The 12,814-nt window shown below is 32.1% G+C and overlaps 1 protein-coding gene and 1 long non-coding RNA gene across 2 annotated transcripts; one reads left to right on the top strand and one right to left on the bottom strand.

The window, feature by feature from the left end:
• The first annotated feature begins 4,834 nt into the window (after window positions 1–4,834).
• On the top strand, window positions 4,835–5,690 carry LOC134277650 (uncharacterized). Its single transcript, XR_009994305.1, has 2 exons — window positions 4,835–5,192; window positions 5,313–5,690. It is a non-coding gene; the product is annotated as an uncharacterized LOC134277650 (long non-coding RNA).
• Window positions 5,691–6,929: 1,239 nt separating this feature from the next.
• LOC134277662 (uncharacterized) lies at window positions 6,930–8,621 on the bottom strand. Its single transcript, XM_062759985.1, has one exon. The coding sequence runs from the start codon at window positions 8,619–8,621 to the stop codon at window positions 6,930–6,932; it is 1,692 nt and encodes a 563-aa protein (XP_062615969.1).
• Window positions 8,622–12,814: the final 4,193 nt, after the last annotated feature.

Genomic DNA, 12,814 nt, shown 5'->3' with positions numbered 1-12,814 from the left:
TCATATTTTTTACTAAATATATTATATCAAAAGAATTTTTTGGAAGTTTATGTGGAATTCAAACTAACAGTGAATTAAATCAAATATTTATTACCGAGTATAAGTCATATTATGGTGTTCTGCAATATATTATATCAAAAGAATATTTATATCAAAAGAATTTGATGCATTAGAAATTTTTTCAAACTAAAGAAAAGGGGGGTTATTTTTACCGAGTCAGAAAATCAGGAAAAGTTGTGTGAGTACATATAATATTTACCTTGTGTGATTTGAATTTTGCTAAATATAAATTTAATTATTTTTGCCTAAAAATATTGATGCATTTTATCTGATATTATGGAATTTCAAACTAAAATCAAAATTATTACCGGTATAAGTCATTTTATGCCTAAATATATTATATCAAAAGAATTTGATGCATTAGAAATGGAATTCAAACTAACAGAAAAGGGGGGTTGAGATCTTTTACCGTCAGAAAATCAGCAAGAAAAGTTGTGTGAGATACATATAATATTTTTGACCTTGTCGTGATTTGAATTTTGCTCGTTTAAGGATTTTTTTCAAATATTTAAATTTAATTATTTTTGCCTAAAAAATATTTGAGAGTGTTACTTTTATCTGTATATTATGGTGTTCTGCAGATTTCAGTCATTTCGCCCGGTCCATTAAATCAAAATTATTACCGGTATAAGTCATTTTATGCCTAAATATATTATATCAAAAGAATTTGATGCATTAGAAATGGAATTCAAACTAACAGAAAAGGGGGGTTGAGATCTTTTACCGAGTCAGAAAATCAGCCAGAAAAGTTGTGTGAGATACATATAATATTTTTGACCTTGTCGTGATTTGAATTTTGCTCGTTTAAGGATTTTTTTCAAATATTTAAATTTAATTATTTTTGCCTAAAAAATATTTGAGAGTGTTACTTTTATCTGTATATTATGGTGTTCTGCAGATTTCAGTCATTTCGCCCGGTCCATTAAATCAAAATTATTACCGGTATAAGTCATTTTATGCCTAAATATATTATATCAAAAGAATTTGATGCATTAGAAATGGAATTCAAACTAACAGAAAAGGGGGGTTGAGATCTTTTACCGAGTCAGAAAATCAGCCAGAAAAGTTGTGTGAGATACATATAATATTTTTGACCTTGTCGTGATTTGAATTTTGCTCGTTTAAGGATTTTTTTCAAATATTTAAATTTAATTATTTTTGCCTAAAAAATATTTGAGAGTGTTACTTTTATCTGTATATTATGGTGTTCTGCAGATTTCAGTCATTTCGCCCGGTCCATTAAATCAAAATTATTACCGGTATAAGTCATTTTATGCCTAAATATATTATATCAAAAGAATTTGATGCATTAGAAATGGAATTCAAACTAACAGAAAAGGGGGGTTGAGATCTTTTACCGAGTCAGAAAATCAGCCAGAAAAGTTGTGTGAGATACATATAATATTTTTGACCTTGTCGTGATTTGAATTTTGCTCGTTTAAGGATTTTTTTCAAATATTTAAATTTAATTATTTTTGCCTAAAAAATATTTGAGAGTGTTACTTTTATCTGTATATTATGGTGTTCTGCAGATTTCAGTCATTTCGCCCGGTCCATTAAATCAAAATTATTACCGGTATAAGTCATTTTATGCCTAAATATATTATATCAAAAGAATTTGATGCATTAGAAATGGAATTCAAACTAACAGAAAAGGGGGGTTGAGATCTTTTACCGAGTCAGAAAATCAGCCAGAAAAGTTGTGTGAGATACATATAATATTTTTGACCTTGTCGTGATTTGAATTTTGCTCGTTTAAGGATTTTTTTCAAATATTTAAATTTAATTATTTTTGCCTAAAAAATATTTGAGAGTGTTACTTTTATCTGTATATTATGGTGTTCTGCAGATTTCAGTCATTTCGCCCGGTCCATTAAATCAAAATTATTACCGGTATAAGTCATTTTATGCCTAAATATATTATATCAAAAGAATTTGATGCATTAGAAATGGAATTCAAACTAACAGAAAAGGGGGGTTGAGATCTTAATTCCATATAGTTTTGAATTTTGATTAACGTCAGAGTCTGTATATTATGGTGTTCTGCAGATTTCAGTCATTTCGCCCGCGTCCAAACCTCAAAATTATTACCAGTCTCCGGAGAGCGAACACCGAGTCAGAAAATCAGCCAGAAAAGTTGTGTGAGATACATATAATATTTTTGACCTTGTCGTGATTTGAATTTTGCTCGTTTAAGGATTTTTTTCAAATATTTAAATTTAATTATTTTTGCCTAAAAAATATTTGAGAGTGTTACTTTTATCTGTATATTATGGTGTTCTGCAGATTTCAGTCATTTCGCCCGGTCCATTAAATCAAAATTATTACCGGTATAAGTCATTTTATGCCTAAATATATTATATCAAAAGAATTTGATGCATTAGAAATGGAATTCAAACTAACAGAAAAGGGGGGTTGAGATCTTTTACCGAGTCAGAAAATCAGCCAGAAAAGTTGTGTGAGATACATATAATATTTTTGACCTTGTCGTGATTTGAATTTTGCTCGTTTAAGGATTTTTTTCAAATATTTAAATTTAATTATTTTTGCCTAAATTTATCTGTATATTATGGTGTTCTGCAGAAAAGTTGTGTGAGATTTAGAAATGGAATTTTTTTTAACAGAAAAGGGGGGTTGAGATCTTTTTACCTATCAGAAAATCAGCCAGAAAAGTTGTGTGAGATACATATAATATTTTTGACCTTGTCGTGATTTGAATTTTGCTCGTTTAAGGATTTTTTTCAAATATTTAAATTTAATTATTTTTGCCTAAAAAATATTTGAGAGTGTTACTTTTATCTGTATATTATGGTGTTCTGCAGATTTCAGTCATTTCGCCCGGTCCATTAAATCAAAATTATTACCGGTATAAGTCATTTTATGCCTAAATATATTATATCAAAAGAATTTGATGCATTAGAAATGGAATTCAAACTAACAGAAAAGGGGGGTTGAGATCTTTTACCGAGTCAGAAAATCAGCCAGAAAAGTTGTGTGAGATACATATAATATTTTTGACCTTGTCGTGATTTGAATTTTGCTCGTTTAAGGATTTTTTTCAAATATTTAAATTTAATTATTTTTGCCTAAAAAATATTTGAGAGTGTTACTTTTATCTGTATATTATGGTGTTCTGCAGATTTCAGTCATTTCGCCCGGTCCATTAAATCAAAATTATTACCGGTATAAGTCATTTTATGCCTAAATATATTATATCAAAAGAATTTGATGCATTAGAAATGGAATTCAAACTAACAGAAAAGGGGGGTTGAGATCTTTTACCGAGTCAGAAAATCAGCCAGAAAAGTTGTGTGAGATACATATAATATTTTTGACCTTGTCGTGATTTGAATTTTGCTCGTTTAAGGATTTTTTTCAAATATTTAAATTTAATTATTTTTGCCTAAAAAATATTTGAGAGTGTTACTTTTATCTGTATATTATGGTGTTCTGCAGATTTCAGTCATTTCGCCCGGTCCATTAAATCAAAATTATTACCGGTATAAGTCATTTTATGCCTAAATATATTATATCAAAAGAATTTGATGCATTAGAAATGGAATTCAAACTAACAGAAAAGGGGGGTTGAGATCTTTTACCGAGTCAGAAAATCAGCCAGAAAAGTTGTGTGAGATACATATAATATTTTTGACCTTGTCGTGATTTGAATTTTGCTCGTTTAAGGATTTTTTTCAAATATTTAAATTTAATTATTTTTGCCTAAAAAATATTTGAGAGTGTTACTTTTATCTGTATATTATGGTGTTCTGCAGATTTCAGTCATTTCGCCCGGTCCATTAAATCAAAATTATTACCGGTATAAGTCATTTTATGCCTAAATATATTATATCAAAAGAATTTGATGCATTAGAAATGGAATTCAAACTAACAGAAAAGGGGGGTTGAGATCTTTTACCGAGTCAGAAAATCAGCCAGAAAAGTTGTGTGAGATACATATAATATTTTTGACCTTGTCGTGATTTGAATTTTGCTCGTTTAAGGATTTTTTTCAAATATTTAAATTTAATTATTTTTGCCTAAAAAATATTTGAGAGTGTTACTTTTATCTGTATATTATGGTGTTCTGCAGATTTCAGTCATTTCGCCCGGTCCATTAAATCAAAATTATTACCGGTATAAGTCATTTTATGCCTAAATATATTATATCAAAAGAATTTGATGCATTAGAAATGGAATTCAAACTAACAGAAAAGGGGGGTTGAGATCTTTTACCGAGTCAGAAAATCAGCCAGAAAAGTTGTGTGAGATACATATAATATTTTTGACCTTGTCGTGATTTGAATTTTGCTCGTTTAAGGATTTTTTTCAAATATTTAAATTTAATTATTTTTGCCTAAAAAATATTTGAGAGTGTTACTTTTATCTGTATATTATGGTGTTCTGCAGATTTCAGTCATTTCGCCCGGTCCATTAAATCAAAATTATTACCGGTATAAGTCATTTTATGCCTAAATATATTATATCAAAAGAATTTGATGCATTAGAAATGGAATTCAAACTAACAGAAAAGGGGGGTTGAGATCTTTTACCATGCCAAGAAAACCTTAGCAGTCTGTCCGGAGAGCGAACTCAATAAAAGCCGAATTAACGTTAATCTGTAGATGTTGGCGAGGCAATTAATGTCAGCAGTTTTGAGGGAGGGATCTTAAGTTTTACTGGGTTTAAAACATAGGTACAAAACTAATTATTTGGAAGCCTTTGGTACAAAACTAATTATTTGGAAGCCTTTGTACCCCTTCTTTTTTTTCTTTTCTTTTTTTATTTTTTTTTTTTTGGGGGGGGGGGTCATATTTATCAAATACTGTAAGAAAAAAAGTAAGTTAAAGAAAAACAAAATTATTAATTATAGTAAACTAATTTGTCAGTAGAAATAAGCTGTCTTTCAATTTTTTACGTAATTCCATATAGTTTTTTTTTCCTGAGCATAAATTAACGTCGGGTACGATGAACATGGTAGTTTTGGAAGTAGCGCGCGTCGAATTATGGGAAAAAGGGGTACCAGATTCCCGGAAGTTGACATCATTTCCTGGTTAAACCAGAGGGGAGAGGAGTACTAAATGGGTAGAGGTATCACACCGGTAATTAACCAATCAAAATGAACTTAGTCAAATGTAGGTCCATACATTTAAAACTGATTTTCCTTTCTTTTGAGACGTTTTTCTATTCTCTTCCAAGCCATTTTTACAACTTTGGTACCTGTGCCTATTAAATTTTATGTACTTTTTGAACAGATAAAGGTTTTCGACAGGAACTATTTTTTTCCCGGGAATAGGAGGCTACTTCCTGCGGTACACTCGGAATGTTTATAGACACATTGAAAACACGTGGATTTGAGGGTAGCCCTGTTTACAGATAGAAAAAGTCAGGAAATGCCGTGTAGGTACCGTTTTGTGTGTGAGAGTGTGTCAGCTAGTGTGACAGGTAATGTTTAACACCTCCTGCTAGATATTTTTTCAAGTAAACAACTACCAATTTTTTTTAAAGACTTTTTATTCTATATGGAAATTTACAGTCAAAACAATTACCCGTGTGACGCAACCTGATTGGCTATGTTAATATTTTCATTTTAATGTAAAAATATCACTGATAGAAATAAATGGTGGAATATATCAAGTTTATTTTCTTTAACTAAGAAAGCTGAAAACCTATGATCCCCCCCCCCCCCCTTGCTAGCGTTTGGGGAATATGGGTGATTTGCATCAAAATCGAAATCTGCTGCCGTAAATTGTCTTGCTAGCGTTTGGGGAATATGGGTGATTTGCATCAATTACACTTTTATTGACTTCCACAGTGCGTAAACCGGACGAGATTTCTTGGCGTTGACAGGGGATGCTTACTCCTCCATGGCACCTGATTCCGCCTTTGATGTTTTTTTTTTTTTTGGGGGGGGGGGGGGGGGGGACTCATGTGTTTCCACTCTGCATTGTTTAATATTACTATGAGCTTGAATATTTTTCATTAACTCCATAGTTCCAAGGGCTTTCCTCTACAGGTAGAGTTAAATTACTTTGTCTGGGAGGAGGATGGAGAGTATAGGACCAAAACAGCTTTATTTCATTTTACTTTTACTTTTTTATTCTGCAAAGAAACTTGTTGCATTTATATACACGATAACTCACGATACCTCATGTAAAATATGTTTGTATTCTGTTGACTCTCAAATTTGCCTACATAAGTTAAACTCTTTTCATTGCAGTGATATTAACTTGAAGACATTTATAAAATCTCTTCTTATATTTACATGTTGATTCTCTACTGAGGTTATATCTCACATTATGAGATAATTTGTATTACCATGGTTTGAATGATTTTTTTTTAAATATTATGAACATGTACATGCAAATACAAATATTCATTATCATAAAGATGTCAATTACAATAATTGGCTAAGGCACAACATATAAGATTCATCAATTGTTCATACATTTATACAATATTATAGACGGTGAGGATATGCATAAATCAAAGAATCTTTAATACTGCAAGTTTTGAAAAAGGAGGTAAAGAAAATGCGAGGTACTCTCTTTAAATCCACTACATGTATAGTAGTTATCAGTTCATGTAAACTTCTCTCAACAAGAAACTTAATTTACAGTGTATTGATTTTATTTAAGATACAGTCTCTTTTTCTAATATGCTAATACAAAATTAATATTGCTTATACATTCCCAGTAAAAATACTAGTACAAGTACATTCTACTATATTTCCTGTAAACATAGACAGACGTTATGTTTTTAACATCACAAAATACTACTGAAAAGTACTTGCTGCTTTTGTCAAGAGACACTTTGCGTAGTTTATTTATAAGCATGGACAACTCAACAAGATCGGAAACAAACATTCAAAGCTAGAGATACCGATACACTTTGACACAGGCTTTTTCTTGTTCTACCAACCACAGGTTGTCGTGCCTGTCCACAGAGATTCCGTATGGCCGTGATATCCCATCGTTCTCTGTCAGGATGTAAGACAGGAAGTCCCCGTCCTGGCTGATCAGGTGCACGGCGTTATTGGCTCTGTCTGCGATAAGGATGTGACCAAGACTGTCGGTAGCCACACCACTGGGTTGGAATCTGTCTTTTAAAATACTGGCTATGACGTGCCCGTCATAGGTAAAATGAAGATTTCCGGACTTATTCAATACAACAAGTTTACTTTTAAGAAAGTTCCATTCAGAAACACAGATGTCTTTGTTGACATTTTCACAGATAAAGAAAGGATCACTAAAATGTCTCTCTCCGTTTTGATCTGTCTGAATTTCCTGGATTTTCCTCCCAGTGCTGTTGTACCTGACCACTCTTGCTGTACCTCTGTAACCCATACAGACCAGGATATCACCTGACTTGGTACAACAGAGTCCTCCAGGATTATGCTCAGTACTTATAATCTCTGTTTTCTGTTTATTCAGCGCCACTTTATAAATAACTTTATTGTCGTATTCAGAATAAATCAGACTTCTGTCCAGCATCACAGCCAGGCCAATTGGTTCTCCGTCAGTACTGATGTTATCCAGCTCTGTCCCTGACCTGTCTATCAGTTGTATTCCAGGACCATCACCACTGATGTACGCTGATCTATCATCACGGCAAGCCATGTAACATAACTTTCTCTTTTCAGCTTTTATTTGGCTTGTTTTTACTGAACGCTCCAGTACTCTTTTCTTGGATTTATTTCCTTTTGCAGACATAGTTGGCTGTATATGTTTTGAGCTTTCAACGGGTGATTTTATCAAGTTAACCTTACTTGTTATTAGCTTGCCAAATTGATGCTTATTTTGAGATTTGTTAATCTGACCAACTGAAAACGAAGGCATAACAATACTTAGTTTGTTTGGAAGTTTCAATAGCTTAAATATGTCAGGATTTTGCTTTCGATACAAAATAAGTTCGACAGGATGAGTTGAATCTGTAAGTGTTTCCCATTTCTCTATCATTTGATCCAAAGTTTGTTCAAAATTCTCAGCCTCCGCAGTATGTCGGGCTATTTCCACTATATATTTTCTCTCATCTTTCTCAGACTCTTGCAATGCTTCTGCCAAAATGGCGCTGATATCATTTATAAATATCTGAGCTTGTTTTTTCATTTTCTCACGTATATCCTCATGACTGGTCTTTATTCCCTTTTCTCCCATGATGTAATCTTTTATTCTCTGACTGATCTCTGACTTCAACTGTGTCTTTATTGTAGTCAATTCCTCAATAGTTTCGGCTTTTAGTTTCTCGTAAAGATCTTGTATCTTCCCGATAGCGTGTTCGCTATGAACTTCCTGAATACACATAATGCACACGGGGACTTGGCAAACTTTACAACAAATCTCGTACGCTTTAGATGAGTGGACCTCACACATTTTGATCTGATTGGCTGGATGAAGTCTCTCAGACAGACGGACGATGTTGTGTCCGGAGGGAACTTTACTTTTAAGATGGAAGACTTTACATCGAGGACAGAGTTCATCTCCACACGGAACACAGTGGAAGACAGCGGGCTCGTTCTCACAGTATTGACATCGAATGACGTCCTGGATTTGAGATCTGGCCATTATACGTATCTTGAAATAATAGACGAGTTTTGATTTTCAACCAATTATAGTCACACCCAATTAGGGTTTAAGGCTTGAACAATTTTGAATCTACAGAAGATGCTTTTGAATAAGATGACTTTTTAAAAGATTTTTTCTATGCATTCCTGTGTAAAACTTTTATTACCGACCCTGCCTCTGGGGGTCAACATTTGACCAACCTAGTTTATACTACCCAAGGATGCTTCCGTATGAGTTTCATCTTACCTGATCAAGAACGTTTTGGGTTTTTTAAAAGATGTCAACTTATTTGTAATTCTTGAGAAGACATGGTGCTTCATTTAAACAAACTTACATAATGCACGTTTGTTTGAAATAATTGATAAAGTATTGTCTTTCAAAGTCGAAAATGTAAATGTTGACTATCAGGCACCGGACAAATGTTATCAGAACAGCTCAGTTGAACTGTAGATTCAGTTGAGCCAAAAAGGAACAATTGAGGGAAATGCCTCTATTATACACTTCTTAAATATATATAAAAAAAAGTTTTTCAGACACTGTATAAAAACTGGATGTTAATTTCTGTACGAAAAGACCAGATATTTGATAAGATACTGGTATAAACAGTAACATGAATAATATACACATAGTGTATGTAAGTCAGGATAGTTTCCAGTGTTTCAGAGTGATATTGGTTAACCTAATAAAAGTTGAAGCAAACAAAGGTGCATAAATAAATAAAAATTAAAGTTATAAACTGTTCGTACTCGAAAGTACAATTTAGTGTAAGAGGGTTGAATCTTTATCTATTTCTCTATATTAATCTTTTCTATATATTTTTAAGTACTGGAATTTTTCAGTCTTGATAGTACACTAACAAAAAAGGGAAGGGGTAAGTACATTTACATTTTGTGACGACAGATATATATATATAGTTTGCCAAACAAATGTCTAATGACCCACAGGAAAACAAGGTTGATATGGTGACAAGGAATACCTGTTCTACTTTCGGTTTACATTTCGATCTATTCAATAGATATTATAAATTATCATTCTGTATTATATAAGGTGACTTAAGTTCTTCATAACAAAGGAGAAGACAAGCAACAACTACAGCAACAACAAATGCATAAAAACTGCTATATTCTATATATCCATACCTGAACACAAACAAAAGCTGTATGAAAACGTAAGGCTCTCTAGTAAATTATCTTGTCATTGGTGGTTATTTTTAACCTTTTCTTATTGAGGTTCAATGATATTATGTATCTTTTAAATTGCCAAGATCTATGTCACTTTCACGAATTTTATAAACACAATGCAACACATACTTATTTTAAAAAGATATATTATTGTTAAACATCAGACACGTTTAATAGTTCAGACTAATAACTAAAAGCAATATTAATGCAGCAATTTAACTTTATATGGAATAAATGAACAAAAAAAAATTTTATATTGCCTAAAATTTTCACAATAAATTAAAATTTCATGACAGCAACTTCCGATTCTGAACATCTTCGAACTTGAATATAATTAATCTCGTTATCTTAGCCTTGTTAATTCAACTTCATCCAAAAAAATCTGAACGTACACCTGCTCATTGTACACACTTGATGATAATTAATTAGTTTTCTGGTGGGTGTGATTGTGTGATTATAACCAAAGCTGGGTGAAAATACAGTCCATCTGTAGCTCATTTGCCTTGAATGATCCCGTAAAATATTCTATGAAAAAGAAGAGTTTGCAATTTAGAAGTCTGTCATCTTATACGTTGATTGAATTGTGATGAAAATGTGTAAAGAAAAATAATCCTGCTAATTCTATGTAATATCGAAATTATATGAATAATCAAGTTGTGCTGATTCTGAATGACACACTATTTTGATCTATAGTCGTAAATTTCCTAATCAGAGAAATTTATTTATGATATATTTATTCAGTTACTTAGTCATGTTAAGTTTTTACATGTGAGATTATAGGTCAACTCATCGCTAACCTTAATTGGTTATCAATCAACACAAATCATATACCTCACTCCCTCATATAGGTAAGCTGCAAAGATAATTGTGCCTCATAGTAGGTAAGGTCTATAGTTAGATGAAATTTTGCCTCATAATGGATAATGTCTGTAGTTAGATGAAATTGTGCCTCATAATGGATAATGTCTGTAGTTAGATGAAATTGTGCCTCATAATGGATAATGTCTGTAGTTAGATGAAATTGTGCCTCATAATGGATAATGTCTGTAGTTAGGTGAAATTGTGCCTCATAATGGATAATGTCTGTAGTTAGATGATATTGTGCTGATTACTTTTTAAATTAATTTTCAAATCCGATTTATTGTAATAAAAAAGATTAAAAAAAAAGATCGTTAGTTTCTGTATTATCTTAACCGAACCGATGTTTGAAGGATATGGAGATAACGAACAGTATTCAAGATCAAAAGTCCTTAAAACATTATATAAAACAGGAGATGAGCAAACACAAACCTCCAAAACATCGGAGATTGGATCAGGTGCCATTGAGGATTGAGCATCCCCTGCCGACTGGTCACACCTGCCGTGTGCTCCTTGTCATGCTCGGGAAATAACGGGAAAACCCGTCATCAGTATAGTGTATAAATAATGGACTAACAATAAGTATGAAAAACGTCAGTCAGTATTTGACTGAATGATAAATTGTATTTGCTGACAAGGTTATTGTATCGATCATAGAACTTACAAAATGATGACTTTAAACGAGACTGCTGATATTCTTGTTTCATCAACTTGTTTGTCAATGATTTACCCCGTTTTAGAAATTTTTTATTCGTAGAGCATACTCTTGCGTATCGAATCGACTGAGATACATAAACTCCATATGCAGGTGATGAAGGTATATTGCTGCATAGGTAAGGGAAGTTGACGACAGAAAAGTTAAAACCATAACGTTTATCAAAGAGTTTGGTTGTTAGATTACCATTAACGTCCTTTTCAAGTAAAATATCCAAATATGAAAAAGATATGTCAGACTCTGTGGTATCTTTTTTCTCATGCTCACCAGAATATACTAGTATCGTATCGACATAAGAATGGAAATTGCCATTGTTAAGTGACAATACGTCGTCGCTATATCTAAACTAAATGTCGAGTTGAAGGCCATATGAAGTGTTTTCTTCTTTTCACACATAAGAATTTGAACAAATTCTGTTTCATTTGAATGCAAAAATAGGTCTAGTAATATAGGAGCGCAATTGGTACCCATGGAAATTCCGATAGATTGTTAGAAGACCTGGTCTCCAAAAACAACATAGATATTGTAAATTAGAAACCCAAGCATATTTTTGATGTCATCTTCAGAGAGCTTATTTTCACAATCAGAATGTTTTTAACAAAATAATTTTGCAAATTACTTTGCCAATGACAAGGTAAGTATTTACCAGATGTCACTGATATCGAAAAGCATGGACATTAATTAATGGGGAATGGCTGAGTATAAAGTTGAAAAGTCATAAGTTTTTAAAATGTTTATTTTTGTAAAATCTTGTGTTAATATCTTAGTGAGAAGTAAAGAAAGAGACTTGGTTGAACATTTACTGGAACCCGCTTTGTATCTTTGTTTGTAACGATTCATAATAAGTTTTGGAATCATATATAGACACGGTAGTTCAAAATTATTTTGGTTCTTCATGTTCTTTGGGGTATTAAAAAGATTTCGCAAACCAAGTTTGATCCCAAGGAGATCACTTGAGTCTGGCTCATTACAATAGGCAATGGTATTTTTACCAATTTTTTTTAATTCTTGGGTAGCATTACTTCGTCTATCAGTTATTTTTTTTATGTACTTCTATGGATCCTTTACAGTGTTGTATAATACTCAGGTGACTGTTAAGGCCCTTGGACCTCTTGTTCATAAATATAATCTGACCTTTTGTGACAAAATTATTATTTATATAATTACTATGGAATCTTTTATTTATGTTTATCTTTTTAATGCTTTTTAGGCAAGAATCTAGCTTTAAGCATTCTTTGCTCATTTAAATCAAACATTTAGGTTTGTTTCTACATGTATAACATTCTTTCTTGTATTTTATTCAATTCTTGATTAACAACATTTAGCAAAGGAGGGTAACTCTCATTTGGTCACTTATCACAATTTTGTACTCTCTTGGCCTCTTATATACCGGTACCTAGAAGCAAAGAAAAGGCACATTTACTTACTTTACATAATTA

This window comes from Saccostrea cucullata, unplaced genomic scaffold (genome assembly GCF_032062105.1).
Source record: "Saccostrea cucullata isolate Sc308-1 unplaced genomic scaffold, CSIRO_AGI_Scuc_v1 ctg1289, whole genome shotgun sequence".
NCBI classification, from domain to species: domain Eukaryota; kingdom Metazoa; phylum Mollusca; class Bivalvia; order Ostreida; family Ostreidae; genus Saccostrea; species Saccostrea cuccullata.
Note: the sequence above shows the minus strand (reverse complement) of the source record. Positions and strands in the feature narration are given on the sequence as shown.